This window comes from Vigna radiata, chromosome 6 (assembly GCF_000741045.1).
Source record: "Vigna radiata var. radiata cultivar VC1973A chromosome 6, Vradiata_ver6, whole genome shotgun sequence".
NCBI classification, from domain to species: Eukaryota; Viridiplantae; Streptophyta; class Magnoliopsida; order Fabales; family Fabaceae; genus Vigna; species Vigna radiata.
This window is the reverse complement of record NC_028356.1, coordinates 10,070,312-10,087,145: the sequence shown is the minus strand read 5'-3', so window position 1 is coordinate 10,087,145 and position 16,834 is coordinate 10,070,312. Positions and strand designations below refer to the sequence as shown.

At 33.1% G+C, this 16,834-nt stretch overlaps 2 protein-coding genes across 11 annotated transcripts; both read right to left on the bottom strand.

The window, feature by feature from the left end:
* Nucleotides 1–3,066: 3,066 nt before the first annotated feature.
* Nucleotides 3,067–5,026, bottom strand: LOC106763893 (probable E3 ubiquitin-protein ligase XERICO). 2 transcript variants are annotated; one of them, XM_022782087.1, is made up of 3 exons: nucleotides 4,863–5,026; nucleotides 4,544–4,625; nucleotides 3,067–4,180 (listed from the first exon to the last, which is right to left on the bottom strand). In XM_022782087.1, exon 3 carries the CDS (start codon nucleotides 3,968–3,970, stop codon nucleotides 3,506–3,508), a length of 465 nt encoding a protein of 154 aa, XP_022637808.1. In that variant the 5' UTR covers nucleotides 3,971–4,180; nucleotides 4,544–4,625; nucleotides 4,863–5,026; the 3' UTR covers nucleotides 3,067–3,505. The 2 variants fall into 2 exon arrangements, with proteins under 2 accessions (XP_022637808.1, XP_014503551.1); XM_014648065.2 differs by lacking the exon at nucleotides 4,544–4,625.
* Nucleotides 5,027–6,553: 1,527 nt separating this feature from the next.
* LOC106765157 (zinc finger protein CONSTANS-LIKE 9) lies at nucleotides 6,554–15,419 on the bottom strand. 9 transcript variants are annotated; one of them, XM_014649675.2, is made up of 7 exons: nucleotides 15,228–15,418; nucleotides 14,217–14,278; nucleotides 13,523–14,123; nucleotides 11,720–11,953; nucleotides 10,539–10,840; nucleotides 7,292–7,452; nucleotides 6,554–7,186 (listed from the first exon to the last, which is right to left on the bottom strand). In XM_014649675.2, exons 3-6 carry the CDS (start codon nucleotides 14,090–14,092, stop codon nucleotides 7,323–7,325), a joined length of 1,236 nt encoding a protein of 411 aa, XP_014505161.1. In that variant the 5' UTR covers nucleotides 14,093–14,123; nucleotides 14,217–14,278; nucleotides 15,228–15,418; the 3' UTR covers nucleotides 6,554–7,186; nucleotides 7,292–7,322. The 9 variants fall into 9 exon arrangements, with proteins under 9 accessions (XP_014505161.1, XP_014505163.1, XP_022637805.1 ...); XM_014649677.2 differs by having other exon boundaries at nucleotides 7,321–7,452; XM_022782084.1 differs by having other exon boundaries at nucleotides 6,554–7,452; nucleotides 13,523–14,117; nucleotides 15,228–15,419.
* Nucleotides 15,420–16,834: the final 1,415 nt, after the last annotated feature.

Genomic DNA, 16,834 nt, shown 5'->3' with positions numbered 1-16,834 from the left:
ACTTAAGAGGTTCAATGGATTACGCCATTGAATATAATAGATTTCCCACTGTACTAGAAGAGTACAGTGATGCTAACTAGATCTCTGATTCATATGAGACAAAATCCACTAGTGGTTATGTATTCACACACTTAGGGGTGGTGCGATTACATGGAGATCAGCCAGACAAACAATTATTACAAGATCAACAATGAAATCTAAGTTTTTCGCTCTTGAGATGGTTGGTAATAAGTCTGAGTGGTTGAAAAACTTCTTAACGAACATTCCATTAAGAATGAAACCAACCTCATCGGTGTCAACACACTATGATTGCCAATCGGCAATAGCTATAGCTAAAAACAAGAATTACAATGGAAAAAATACATATCCAATTGAGACACAATTTGGTGAAGCAGTTGCTAAAGAGTAAAACTATTTTCATTGACTATGGGAAGTCAGAATGGAATCTAGCAGATTCTTTGGCAAAACCCTTGGGAAGAAATATGACCTTAGAAACATCGAGGGAATGAGACTTAAGCCACTGGCAAACAAACAAGTGATGATAACCCAATCTTTGTGATTGGAGATCCCATGAATAAGGTTCATATAGGTAAAAACAAGTCACTTGTTAGTTCTGATAGCACCAATTTGATTTTAAATCAAATATGTCCATTCCTATGATGTGTGAAAATGCTAGAGATTGCATTATTGAGAGGTTAAACTTTATAATTAAACAAAGTTTTAATGATCTTCATATCCCTTACGGGTGGTGTATGATTTGCTACATACACTTGATGAAATCACCTATATGAGTGTCAAGAGGGGCTGCTTGCATGAGATTTTGGCATAATCTCTTGAGCACTCATGAATACCTGACACATGCATCGCCTAGTAAGCGCATCACACCGATAACAGTAGGGATTATGGGGTGTATTGTGATTAATAAACCTCTAACACACTCAAGTGTCTTTGGTTTATATAACTTGCTATACCAACTACATTGTGCATTAAGTTTATTGATCTATGACTGATTCATATATTTTGCTATACTAGTACTGATGCATTACATCTTATGAAACTCAATATAATTTTCTTTCTTTTCTTTTCGACTTTTGTAATTTGTGGGAAATTGTATTGTTGTAAACCTAAAAGTTAAATTACAAAAGCTTGTCAGAGAGTGAAATTGTTTTGCACGTGGTCAAAACTGTTAGGTCAGTAGCATTATCATTCAAACTGCTTCTTCCGCAAGCCAAGGCTTTTTTGCTCCAATGTTCTCTTTATTTGTTAAGTCTGTTTTGATCACTTTCTATACAGGATTCTTCTGCAAGTTTTGGTCATAAGGAGTTGGTTTCATGCTCTATAAATAGAGCACCTCAGTCACTCTAAAATATATCATCAAAAACTCTTCTCTCATTCTCTCTTTTGTTAATTTCATTCTTTTTTTTTCTTTTTCTAAATATATTTTGAATTTATTTTATACTCTTTGTTATGCTCTCAAGTTTTCAAACTCACACAGATGATATTTTATGCTAAAGAGAAGAACATTTTGATGTTGATAATAAGTTCAACCGATAAATAAATGGACCATTGGAATAGAGTCCCCATAAAATAGGAAACATTTTAAACTTAAAATATACCCTTAAGAAAAACAGAGGACAATAGCTCTTAAAATTTGAAATGCATACCTGCACAACATTCTTCTCATAAAAATGGAGAATGATGAACAACCTTTTCAAATGCAACCAATTAACCACCAAATCACTTCTATTAAAGATGATCTAGTGGTGAAACAATCATACTAGATAAAAACATAATGTTCATCATCAATGATAAAAATTAAATATGAACCTAAGTATGTTATTCCAACTTAACATATAGAAGGGAAAGAAAAAAAAAAGTAGCCTAAGCATGAATTTGTTTTACAAAATTTTACAACTTTTTACAAATGTAATTATCAAAATATTAGCAAAAATGAAGCATAAAAGTACACTTTATGCGATATCAATTCTGAAGCCCTATATAACATGCTGTTCTCGTTTTGTTTCTGGCTAAGCTTCTATTTTATTTGTAACATTCAAAAATTAAATATTCAGAATTTAAACAATGAAAAAGTATACAGATTGCGTGACCGTGTGTGTTGATTAGAACAGATTGTGATGAATAAACAATTTGTGTGGAGCAAGAGTGAAGTACTTTATTCATCCCCCGTGTTCAACAGTGGCATATTATGAGAAGAGATTTGAGTCAAAAAAGAAAAAGAGAGGATGATGACAGTAATAATTGGTAAATTAGGTGGCTAATCAGCAGAAAACAAGTATTATGTTTGTCTGTGATGAGTGTCGGTGTCAAGAAGTTGGTTGAATTGTTAATTGTTGGGTTGTGTTGTGTGGCTACAACCACCACAAATGTGGCATCTTTCCACTAACAACATAATATTCAATCTATCTTTCCCTTTTCTTCCCATCATTCACACCCCTTTTGCCTCTCTTGCTATTCCACAGCTTCTCAACCATTTTACTGCTAACTAAATCAAAATTCATGGCATGGTATGACTTTCAAAATAAATACTGCTAACATTCAGACAATTCCTTTCATAGTGTTTGAAGATCGATTTATTTATAAACTTAACTATAAACTTCAAACATGACTTATTTGAATGAGTTTTATGGAAAGCTTATTAAAAAATTTAAAAACTTACAAAAAATTTTATAAACCACTTTTTACCAGTTATAATAAACACAACCATGATTTTTATATTTTTCAAGCCAAAAGAAAGTAATATGCAAAAGTTTTCGCACTTATTTAGAGGCCCTGCTACAGAGTCAGAGAATATATCAGTTTGTTTGCATGATTGTGCTAATCTGTCATTCGGCTGAGTGGTCGCTACTTGCATAAGATTTTGACAGAATCAACATCAACCAAAGCTATTTGGTAGGGCTAGTTACCTAGATCCAACATCATACTTTGTTGTATTGAAAATCAAATTTTCAAAAGAAGCATTATGACATAAAAAAGAAGCAAAAGAATAAAAAGAACACCCGATTTTAATAATGTAAAAAATGAACTAAACAAGATATCATCAGTATATAGCATAACCAAAACGATTAGTGGCTTTGTATTGTTTAGTGATAACTGAATCTTATTGCCAACCACAGCTATTTACACACTGCACTATATATACATGGTGGTGATGAGAGTTGGAAAGGCAAAACAAATGGATTCTACAATCCATGCTTCCAAATTAGGATCAAAATGCCCAACATAGAATTAAGGCTCAGAGGTCCAAACAAGGCGGGCATTATGAACAAACATAATATGCAAGCAAAAAGTATACCCCTCATTTGTGCTAAAGAGCACAGACAGAAAAAGGGAAAAGAAAACCCTCCACAAACTCTAGACCATAAAAGGCAAAAGGTTAAAGCTTAAAAAGGTGGCAGAACTCAGATGCGTGAACATCAAAACCCTCAAGAATATGTACACTACACTGTACATGGAACTCTCTTATTGGCATGCTCACTCATTTTGCTTACTGAAAGCAAGGTGTGTCATCTTCAGGCATCAAGGGAGTCCTGCAAAGTGGGCATGTAATGTTCCAGTAGTCCAGCCACTTCTCCAAGCAAGCTTTGTGGAAGAGATGGCCACACGATAAACGGTTAATCTCAGATTCCGGTTCGAACTGAGTGAGACATACAGAACAGTCATGTTCAGGTCGTTTGCAGCAACACACACTGTCAAACCTGAGTGTTGGTGTCCGGCTTCTGAACTCTTCAATGTAACTCTCAGAGGGACTTAGATGGAATTCAAATGACTCAGGTGGCGCTTGGTAGGGATCTGGTGAAGAGGGTGAAGTGGTCGATGATGAAAGATGGATTCCAACAATGTGTAGGATTGTCCTAACAATGCCCTTGAATATGGAAATTGACAATACAGTGTTCACCAGAAGAACACATAATACTCCTTCAGATGGTGCTGGAAGACTTGAGAGGCCCATTTTTATCAATGCTCAGAGTCCTTTAAGGATACCAAGTTACAGATAAAATTGTGTTGAAAATTGCAACTGTTGAAGCTCAAAACTGAGCTAAGAAGACAGAATGGATTCCCTTTGGATCAGGAAGAATCCAAAAACATGGAAATGAGGAACCAAAAAGGAGGAAGAAACACCAAGTATGGAAACTCTGTTGGTTTCTTCTTAATGTCTGGCCTGTGAACCCAATAAAAGAAAGATTAGAACATTAAATACTCAAACAAAATTAAGAGAGGTTCATCAATAAGATAGTGAACAGCCAAAAAACAGATTGAAACAATTAAATGCCAGGCTTAAATCCTAGCTATAATATTTGACTTCGCAACTTATTCATCTAAAATTAAAATATCCATAAGAAAATGAATGACAAAATAAATTGAAAGAAACACAGAACACACATATAATTGTCTCTTTTCTCAAGGAAAAGACCAGCTACACAGAAAAAGTGGGTTAAATCCAGCACCCTCACAATCCTGAATTTAAAGAAAAAACTTACAAAAATATAAACAAAAAATTAAAATCCCGAGTAAGATGTAATACGTTGCAAAATTTCCAGATTGAAAATTGAGAATACGAAATTAGATAACAAGCATTCGATTGGCGTCTTCATCATCAACGAGATCTGAGACAGACCAGAAATATTTTGATCAGGGAGAAATATTTTTGATCAAAATCAAAATAAACTTTTGATTAAAAAGTAAAAGGAAAATAAAATTAAGAACTTCACATGTCCCCAGAAAACTACCCCATACCCAAGACACGATCTACCAATTTCGAGCAGAAACGCATAATTCCTAAAAGACCCAGAGAAGAAAATTGAAAACCCAGAAGAAAAAAAACGCATTTCGATGAGACTTACGAAGTGGGGTTTGAAGATTACGGTTCTGGAATGATGGAAAATCCGTAATTTCTTCTCTCTTTGCTTTATAGATAGAAGAAGAACCCCACCATCTCAGGGATTCATTATTGGCAACAGTACCCAGTGCCTTAACCATGGTTACACGTTACCACTTTCCTGTGGATGCATCCATTAACCATGGTTAACAATTTCCCTTTTTATAAAAAAAAACTCGTTGTTATAATGGGAAAATAGTTAGAAAATTAATAAAAAAAAATGGGAAAGGGACAAAGAAGTTACAAGAAGCAGCGTTTGTAGACTCATAATTTATGTTGGAGAATTAATCATGTTACCATAGTTGAGGATAAAGTTAACTAATTTTTATTTTTAAACCCTAAATAGCGTTCCATGCCATGTTTCCAATTTTGGATTGTTATACTTTATCCTCATTTTCAGCCTCAATTTATGGTTACAGCAACTCAATTTTTTATTCTTTCACATACTGTAATAAATTATATATACTTTTAAGATAAGATAAGTTATTAGATGTGGTTTCATTATTAAATATATAATAAGCGTATTCATTTTTAACAGCATTTGGATTGTTTGTCATGTTTGACACATTTATGTTGATGAGAAATGTGTTTGCAATAATAAAAAAAATAAAAAAATTTGGTTAAAAAAAATTAAAATCAGAGTTTTTTAAAGTTGAAGACTAAATTATACTTTAATTTAAAAGAAGAACTAAAACGAAAATCACCCAAACTAAAAACATATTTAACCCTTATTTTAAAGTTGATACTATTAGTACACAATTATTAACTCTTTTAATTTCACAAATATATTGTTCAGTTCATGCATTAAATATATTCTTTTCGACAAAAATTTAATCTTATTGTAGGAAAGTAATTATATTCTTTAAATCTACCTACCATTACTCAATATAAAAACTTTATTTTCTATTTTGGTTGTTTCTACTTTTAGGATAATTTTGGCCATGTGGTGACGTGGATTTTATTGATATTTTTAGTTTTAAAGTTCCATTCACAACTTTCATTTTTAAAATTAAGCTTTAGTTCTTTTTTTTTCTGCAAAACAAATATTTCAACTGTCATTTTTAATTTAGGACATTGCTTGGAAAAACGCTAATACTTTATGAAAAGGTTAGTGTAAGTATACTCTTTAGGATAAAAATGTTAATAGACAATAATATATTTTTTTCCTATTTTTATTTAACTTTAACTGCTTATTCAAATTATACAATAATACTTTTAAATTATATCAACTTAACTATTTAGATGACTCTTATAATTTAAATATTTTAATTCATATTTAAACTCTACGCAAATTCAACAAAAGTCTAAATCTAAGCTTAAAAATAATTGTTTGCTGATAATGCAAATCGATTTAGAACCATAATGACACATAGTTTGGCCAAGCACCATGAGAAAGAAAAAAAAAAAGGTCAATTTGATTTAAGAAAAAAGTTATTTAACACTTATTTTCATTTCCTTTCCTATTTTAAAAATATTCCTACAAAAATAATATGAAAAGAATTATTGTTTTCCAACAAAGTGAAAGAATAGGAACAATTGAAAAAGAAAAAAGAAAAAACTGATCGAATTGCTTACAAACAATCACAAGGTTCTTCTGTAACAGGGTTCACATTGTTCTTTTCAGCAGTGTCATACAACTGAAGTAAAAACGCCATGTAGTTGAAATGTATCAATGACTCTCAAATAAAATACAAACAAAACTTTTATGAATACATTATACAGTTCCAATATAGAACGTTTTGTAATCAAAATTATAAATAGCAGCATCCTATTCTATACATAAATAACCTTCAAATTTACAATTTGTCATACCTAAGGAACTGTTGGGCCATTACACCTCTAGCTGCACACATGTATATTCTGCACAATACATGGCAAAAGAGAGGGACAAAATATTACAGCCTACAACAGAGTAGAACATTGTCTAGAATTTATCAAATTGAGCCACTTATCATGCCATCATAGGCACTTGTACATGTGACTTAGGATCAGTGAGGAGTTGACATAAAATATGACAAACTATGAGCAAGATCAAGGCCAAGGACTAAAAGAATTTTGCATTAGATTAGAATGAAGAGCAGGATTTGCCAAGTTAAACAGAAGGGCAATCAAAATTCATGACACGTTGCCTGAAGGAGGCAGTTTGTGATGCTGTCATGTAAGCAGAAATTGCAACTGGGGATGTCCATTGCAGTGAAGGACACACAACCTGCTCCTGAGCTTACACTGTCTGTTCATTGTAATAGGGCCTGCTTACAATCTTCTTCTCCTTTCAGAAAATCTATGCCCCTGTGATCAAATCAGACAGTTTGTCACTGCATGGATAAAAAATGTATCAAATTTCATCCATTTTTTCAGGTAAGAGTTACTGTTTTCTTTACGAATGTTCCTTTCCTTTTATAGAACATGGTTAAAAGTTGTACACTCAGTAGCTTCTGGTTTGGCTCAAAGGGTCATAGTCATAGACATCACCGGCTTTAACAAATCGGCCCTTCACACGCCTTCTGACATCGGCCCTAGCCTTGCGAGAGGCATACCTTACTTTCTTCTCGAACCTATTAAGATTAACCACAATTGATTTAAACCATCAACAGAGCAAACAAGCTTTAAAATTTAGAAATATATCAAATCCAATAATTAAAAAGTAGTTATATTGCAAAGCTAGCAAATAAATCAAATCCAACTAGTGACAGAAAATTCTTTATTGGCAGATCAGATTATGTCAGCAATATCATGCACTAAAGCTTTAGCAATAGAAATCTCTGGCACCTAATTAGTTCATCAATACAACCTTGTCATTCCAGTGAACTGGAAAATGATAGAGCAAAGCAAAGATCAGACAATCGCCTACTGAGAACAAAATGACAAAACATGGCTAAGGTAGTTTTCCAAGAATTAATATTTCCTCCAATGAAAACACAATATCCTATAATAGAGCATTTGTCCTTAAAAGAATATGTTCATAAGAGAACCTACCTAATCAATATCGCAATAACCAGGGATTTGGGTATCCCCTTTATCTTTATAAAGTAGACCTCGTTCTGCAGCCTTTTTGAGGTATCTTAAGATAGGAATGACAACATTCCAATAATCAATACAAGGAGTTTGCATGAATTGACTCACAAAACCAACTACAAAAGACAACTTGGTCTAGTAATAGTAAGATAAATAAGTTTTTCAATCAGTGTTCTACATCTTTTTGGATTAGAGAAAGCTTCACCGTGTTTTGTTATTAATTTTTTTATTTGGATCTGTTAGGTATATTAAATTATTAGATATTTTATCTTTATCTTTTATCTTTAGTTAGTTTGTTATTATTATTTATTTGTATTTTGGACTTAGTCCATATTTCTTTTATTATAAATGCAGTATCCTGTGTATATATTCAACACAAGAGAAATTAATCTCATACATAATTTTTACTATATGCAACAGGATCCATAAGTCTATGCATTGGTTTACAATCATACTTGTCTCTTTTAGGATATCTTGAGCATACTTCCTCTGAAAAATTACAACACTTTCCTTTGATTGGGCTACTTTAGTGCCTAAAAATTATTTGAGACTTCCAAAATATTTGGTTTGAGAATGATAGCATAAGTGTTCTTTTAGTTTATTAAGTTCTTTTAGTTTACATAAGTGTTCTTTCAGTTCCCTATAATGACTAGATCTTCAGCATACATTATTAAGTTCAAATAAAACCGAAAGTAGAGTTACATCTACACTCAAAATGTCTAGGAAAAGAAGACATAACATGTTTTCCTAGTTGACTTAACTCACATTTAAAGCTTAAAGTCTACTAAGTCCAAGAACTCTTTAGTTTTTGATAAATGAAGATGACCTAAACATTCATGCAAAAGTTTAGGAGATAGGGATGCAAAACAAAACGCAAATGAACTAGTACCGAAGTAGGAACCAAGAGAACAAGCTTTCTGAAGTTTAAAGAAAGAGAAAGGGAAACTTGACCATTTCCTTGAGAAGCTACTTTAGATTTGTTGATTGGGATTATGAAATGAGGCGTTTAAGGAAAGGAGAGAGAAGAGAATAATAGGTATAACCAAAAATATGATCATAAGTACTTTAGTCAATTATTCATGGACTTTAACTTTCCAAATATAGTGAAATCCAAGATGTTGACAAATTAGGATTTGTAGATGATTGTACTAGGCTGCTAGATTTCAATTGGAAATAATCACGATATTACTTGTGACAAAACATTGGTTCAACAACCTCAAATTTGAAGGCAGTGATTGCTTTGTCAAGGAAGCTAGGGGGAGTAGCAATTCTCTTGAATATGACCCATTCTTTTATAACACATATGATAGGATACAGGGGGAGAGGACTTAATGGGTTAGAATAGAAGGTGGAGGAATTCTATAAATAAGACCCGGTTCCACAAACCCTCTTCCATGTGCAGATACCATGCCCAAAGATTCAGTGAATTCAAGAAGATTTCTACATTGAAGATTGGAACATGATGAAGTCTTATTAAACTTTCCATGGTTAGAATTTCTTGACCAAGTAGAATTTGATCCCTAATATGATCAAAATCTGGGTTCATTGCACAAAGGATCATAACCATATAAAATTTGTCCAACTTCTAATTTCTTATAGGGAATCAGCATCTAAAAACATCTTTAGTTCAACAATATATTGACTATTGACACTGAAAGATATCATATCATGATCTATTTGTTTAAGAGATGCTAGCTTGTGGATAGAATCAGAGAGGCTGAATGTTGTTCGCAAAGATACCTTGAGCCTTCTTCAAACAGGTTGTACAAGTTTTGACGGTTCCCAATATATTGGGTTCCATTTATTGTCACAATAGAGCACCAAGTTGAAAATCCAGCTTTGGCCATTGTGCAGAGTTTTCTAATGAGATCTCATCTCCATTCTTTTCCAATTGATCGTGAAACCTTGGCGAAACCCAAGTTCCACAAAGGTTGCCCAAGATAAATAACTTTTTCCATTAACCTTTCCAAATTTAATGAAAGGAGAGCCTGAAAAACAGTGTTTTGGTCCAGAGCCATCTTCAAAAGGCACAAAACAAAGGAGGTGCCTGCAATGACTGAGATAGAACTCGAGAGAGAAGGACAAATTTCCCTTCAACCAAAGCTAGTGTGCACAGACTGTTAGAAGTGGCAAACCACACAAAAAAATTGCAGTGCGAATCCATCAATGGGAAGGTAGTGTGTGGGTTTCACGCACTTAAGCTATAGGGGAAAGAAGGCAGCACGTGGAGGTGCGTACAGACGTTTCTGATGATGGGATTGGCAAAGTTGGCCATCAGACAATCCTGATGTGGTCATCAAACAAAACTGAACAACCAGCAGTGACGACAGACCCAAACAAGATAAGGATAAGCAAAGCTGAATCAACCTGCTATGATACTAACTTGTAAAAATAAATGAAAAAAGAAAGTCTATTTTTTGAGAGCTTTAAAAGGTCTCCCGTTAGACAGCCATATTTATATACAGCAGATCTACGAGATACAGTGATGAGAAATGGGACAATAAAAAGCAAGTAGTCCTAGGTACATATAGGAACTACCCAAAACAGATTTTGAGTAAAGCTTACTTAGCCTACTCTGAACCTATTCTGAAAAACTACATAAATATAATCAGCACAATTAACTTACTTCCTGGTCTTCTTCTTCTCCTTATAGCGCATTACAGCATTGCTTCGGTTGGCAGAGTGCAGAGAACTCTCAGGGCAAGGAGGACACCAGGGAGGCTCTCCCATGAGAAGCATTGAAGAAGCATCACAGTCTTGATAGTCACCAGCACTATCTTTGGTAACACCAGAAAAAGAAATGTTTGATTGAGATTGTCTTCCCGTAAAACAAACTATTGGCTCAGTTTTTGTACTCAACATTGAATCTGCAGATGCTGCATTGCTGCATGCTGGTTGGATAGCATTGACCAGCCCAGTAGATGATCCCTAGAAAGTAGAAGAAAAGTGTAGACATGATATTAAATGTGTAAAATTATTCAACTCACACCCCACAAAAGAAACTAAATTTTCTACCTATTGACTGATATAACTTCCGCACTACAAGCAAAAGTACTGGAAAGAAAAATCTAATTACTAAAAATACAAGTAAACCTTCACATAAAAAAGGAGATTTAAGGACTTGAAACACATCGATATATTCTACCAAAAAAAAAAAAAACGAAACATGTTTATATTTTTCATTATTTCTGTTACTACTTTTCTTAAAAGTAGAGAGTCAAGGCAATCAGGACTAAACCTCTGCACTTTGGATTATCAGTTTGTACATACTACAGATGAAGTGTATAGTTCACGAAAAATAAATTACAAAGTGAAAATAGCTGGAACCACCATTGAGGAGAGTATATTGCATGTATTTTTGTCATATGAAAATGGGGTGAGAAAGACCAAGAAGGACTTCGGAGAAAATTATTATAAGGAATTCCACCATAGATAATAATCTTCTAGTCCTGTATACAAGAAACAGATGAGGACATTTTTTTGTCCTTTTCATTGGAAACACGGGACTATTTTCAGATGTATTAATTTGTTAATTTATTTTTATACCCTTTATTTCTTGTAAAGTCTATTAATGAGATATCCGTTCCTTTCATATAAAAGTGGATCCATTAATTGAGTTAATGGATCATTTCATCATGCAAATAAGATATTCATTATCGCCAGTATCATCACAGAGAAATCAAGGCACGGTTTACACGAGTGAACAGGCAGAACTCAACAACAATAAACATGGTTCAGTTATATGAAGAATAATAAAAAAAAAAAAAAACAATTTTATTGCAGGAATGGAAGGTGAGATTATAGTACCTCAGCAGCAACAGCACCCTGACAGTGGGATTCACCAGCACTAGCAGACATGTCTTTTGTCTCAAATAAGCTTTCGAATCCACCATTTTCAAAAAGCTCTTCCGAATGACTGAGAGCCATCCCAAAAAGTTCCTGGTAGTTCTCAAGTTCTAGATCCACTTCATCCATGATGAAATCATCATATATATTGTCATCTTCGCATATTCCGGAAACTTTTTTCCCAGGACAGTTCAACTGCAGATTCATCATGTGATGATTAACTAAGTTATTAGATGAAACAACAATATAGTAATCTAAGGATTGTGCACGTAACTTAATAAAAAAATGAAAGTTGGAAGAATCATATATAATGGCCTTGTAGTTAACATAATGATGTAAGCTACAAGGCTATTGTACTTTTGGAAGCACATCGTATGTCATTGCCTTGTCCTGTATTAAGTTGCATAGGTTAAACTGATTAAAAGTCAGTAGTGAAGGGAGAAAATATACACATACCCAACCCTTGTAGATAAGGTGCTATTATCCATGTAAAGAAACTACAAGGACCATATTCATATTGTTTGCATATCAGTCATCATTTTGTTTCCCTTGTCTTCAAAACCCATGAAAGAGGGAAACCCTTGGTAATTTTAAGTGTAGAATTGAATAAGAATGTAGGTACAAATACAACAGTGGCCAAACCAAAATAATGTGTGATATAGACTAGGACATTATAATTTATTTTCATTTATTATCAGCCTTAAATAACAATAAGTCAGGAAAGGTGAGATTTGTGTGAAACTGAAACCAAAATATAGTTTTGACCAAGAAACAGCATATAGGAAAAATCAAAGCTAGTCAGTTTCAAATGCTGTCTCAGTCATCTAGAAAATGAATGGCAAATTAATCACAATTTAAAAATGATTTAGCAAAAAAAAAAATGTTGATGAAAAACTACTTAGGAATCATTGCCAGATACTTTAGCTATTTATGTCTTGTCTTCTGCAATAAAACATCTACATCAAAACAATATAATAATTGGCAAAAAGAACTAAGTCCTAGCAAGCATGTAATTTCATTCACTGATTCGCTGTTAGATTCTCCGTCACACCAACAATGGTTATGATTTCCCAATAGATTTGTCTATGATGCAAAAGATACATTGCATTTACAAGATAAACCATACTGTTCCAATATGGCCATACGAATGTTCTAAAAATATATATGATATAATACGTCTTACATAAGTATCTAGATAAGTATAAAAATCCATATTGCAATCCTGAAGATTCAAATTAAGAACATAATTGCTCGATATTACTAAAAACAAAATAAAATTATTGTTATCACAACAGGAATACTACCAATCTCATTTACTTTTTGAAAACATCCACAAAGAGGACAATTTCTATTTTTGGTTCATCATGGAAAATTGCTTCTATATTTCATATGTAGTTGAATTGGATTTTCATAACTTCTTTTATGGGTTTGGAAACTTCAAGAGTATCGAATATGGATATATGCAGTATCCAATAAATGCAACATATATGTGCATAATAGACAGAAAAGTATAGGGAAATCATGAGCATAGGTGGACATTCTAACAATGGAACAGTGAATGAAATCTCATGCTTGCAAGGAATGAGTTATTTCTGTCAATTATTATATGGCGTTGCCATAAGTTGAAAAAATCATCCAACAAATTTGCTCAAAGAATTCATTTCTTGCAACTTGACAGTTTTGTTCACTCTGCAGTTACTAGAATGTCCATCAAATCCAGTACAGTTGTAAATTTGCGACACAGATGAAAACATGTAAGTATACCTTGGGCACACATTCATTCCCAGGTTCAGGGAGCTGGTCCAGGATACGAGGTTCTGAGTCTGACACGGGTATTGAAGATGTACCAGCCCAAAATTTACCCTTGGTGGGTAGATCTGTCACTTGAGATGAACCAGACACATTTGTCCCTTCTGGAGGAACCAAATCACTCTTGTTGCCATTCTCATTAATGCTCATCAAACCCAGTTCCTGCTCACATGCTTCACCCATAGAAGGGATATCTAAGAAAAAAGACCATATTGAAGAAAACTCTGCAGCTGAAGGGCAGCCCGAGTAGCAATTGATTGTTTGCCTCTTGTGTGTCGAAGAAGTAGGTGAGGTACCATGAGCCAACCAATCACAGTTCTGACAAAGCGAAATTTTCTCTTCAACACACCTCACGAAAGCAGGTTGTGAATTACATCTCTCACATAGAAGGGTTCTGGAATGACGCCTAGACAGGGCATTAGCAGAATGAACATTTCGATCACACGACAAACATAAGCATGCAGCATCACTGCGACAGTACACCAATGACCTCTGGTCTCCACAAAAATCACATAAATAACCCATCTTTAAACTTGCTCTCTGTTTGTTCCTGAATCTAAATGAAAAATCCTCAGTTGTTAATTACATCTACCAAAACCACAACATCCTACGATGTTGAAATCAAACCGAGCTATATCATAGAACTTACAAGTTCTTGGAAAATTTGATACTGATGAAGGAAGCTACAATTCAGTTCTGTAAACTCCGCTGCTGCAAAGAGGTAATAAGTAAGCCTTTTGATAAGAATTTATACCAACTTAGTAATATAAAGAAAAAGAAAAACGAAGAGGGGATTCTATGCAAACTCTGAACAGTGCAGTGGAACTGGGATGAAACAGTATGAAAACATAGAGCCAAGATTAAAAAGTGTAGATTGAAGAACCAACTCAAAGAGAAAAAAAAAAATAAACAAACTGTTGGACAAACTAACTGATAAAAGTATCTCACAGCAGCAAACAATTTCACAAGAGCACACAATTCTTTCAAAGAAAATTGATAAAAGATAAAACTAAAATAAATCATAAATAATTAAAAAAAAATTAGTTAATACCAAGAAAGAATTTCCAAAGGACAATACGAGTTTAGATTTAGAAAAAAAATATATATATACATACAACCGGGGTTTTCTGGCAAAGGAACCAACCAGAATTTTCTGTTAAAAAAATTACATTTTTATGAAAAAAAAAAAGTTAACTGGAGTTTCAACCGAATTATGAATAGCAGATCAATTCTCAAAAGCAAAAAAGTCAGAAAAATTCCCAAAACATCATCACATAAACCCACAGAAGAAAACACAAGAGGCGGCAGAAACAGCAAATCAATCAAATCCAATTACCGGTTTATCAAAATTCTCAACTTTTCCTTATCTCAAGCTCCCAGGAAAAACACGAACTTTGAAAAGAAAAAAAAAACAGCACTTTTTTCAATAATAAAAAAGTATAAAAGAAGACATGTATGTATGAGTAGGAAGAGGGAGAGATCAGAAGGCAAGAAAATTAGCATACGGCAAGAAAGAGAGAGAGGAGAAGATCGGTAAGGAAAAGGGGTTTGTTGGTTTTTTGAGAAAAAGAATATAAAAAAAAATATTTTGAAGGAAAAAATTGAAAGCAAAGGAACCCTAGAAGTGGAGGCTGGACTTTTGAAGAGAAGAAGCACAGACCTTTTTGTGTGTGATTCTCTCTCTCCTCTGCTCTGTTCAGATAGATAGGAATAGGTAGATTTAAGATTAGATATGATGGGGAGGGTTGGTGTAGGTGTGAGTGTGAGAAGAGAATAATAATGCAATGGAAGGGTTTGTTTGTGTAGGTAATGTGACATGAGGAATGCAAGGAAAAGTGCTGGTAGATAAAAAGTGCAAAACAAAAGAGTAAAAAACTTCAATTCAATTGCAAGTGGGACCATGTCTCTTTCCCACTGAAAGCAAAAGCTTCCGTTTTTATTTATTATTAGGCCCTTTTTCTTGCTCCTTGGTCCACACAGAAAAAAACACTGTTGCTTTTACCATCGCAGTTCCTGATTCTGCACAACATGCTAATGCCTACCTCTGTAGTAACAATACAAGGTAAGAACAGTGGTGTCTGTTCATCATACCTTGGCGCTTCGTGGCATTTTTTATTGTGTTAAATGCTAAAAGAACATTATTAGTTGTCGTACTGAGGATCAACTTTTCGCTAAAAAGTGCGTCACATGTTGGATGAGGTGGACAGATAGAGCTTGTTTTGTGACGCTTTTTCACAATCTGCTGCGCTTTTTCTGTTGCCTTTTCTCATCTCTCTTTTAACCCTTTTCCTGCATTTTTTTTTTCTTACTTCTTCTCCCTAATACTCTTTTCACTACTCTCTGCACCTACATAAAATATTAAAAAATTTGATTTTTAAATAAAAATTGATAATTTTTCTTACATATAACTAAATCTTCTTATTTTCTTAAACATTAATCAATTCAAATTATTTCAACTAGTTGACAAAAAAATTAGGTCACCGCATCTTTAATCCAACCGAAAGTTAGTTAATCAATTATTAATCACGGAAATAAGTTGGATTGCTTAGGAATAATGTGAGCAAGCTCTATACGTACCTCTATACGTAAGCTCTACACATACCTTATACTTAACGTACAGTAACTACATTCAAATCAAATTTAGTTTCACGCTTAAGAAATATATATATATATATATATATATATATATATATATATATATAAAAGAGAGACACTTTATTTCCCGTAAAGAAAAAGTAAAACATATGAAAAAAAAAGAAGTCAATTCTAATATTTTTGGAGCACAAAGAACATTTTTCAGGGGCCCAAAAAAATAATTTTAAAACATAGAACTTAATTAAGTGCGTTTTAAACGTATGTTTTTAATAAATTGACTTTACAGACAAATCCTAATTTTTCAACTATAATTTTAAGACAAACTTTTAATAATGGAAAAATGAATAGCCATAAATAGGGAAAAGTAAATTATAATATATTTTTTTTGTTATAAAAATATTTTTTGTGGCAATGAGAGATTAGTACACTTTAAATGCAATGGGAGTGAATTTTATTCTCTTTAAAAGTTCAATTAAGTTTTGAATACCTTATCCATTTGAGTTTTTTTTTTAATTATTTTTTATTATAAAAATCATTTTACTAATTACTCAAAATATTTTTTATTTTTTGTAAATATTTTACTGTTTGATTTTGTCATGGATGAAATGACATTATTTGTTTTTCTTCTTTCAACTTATTAATCAACTCGCTACTGACGAAATTTCTTGTGTA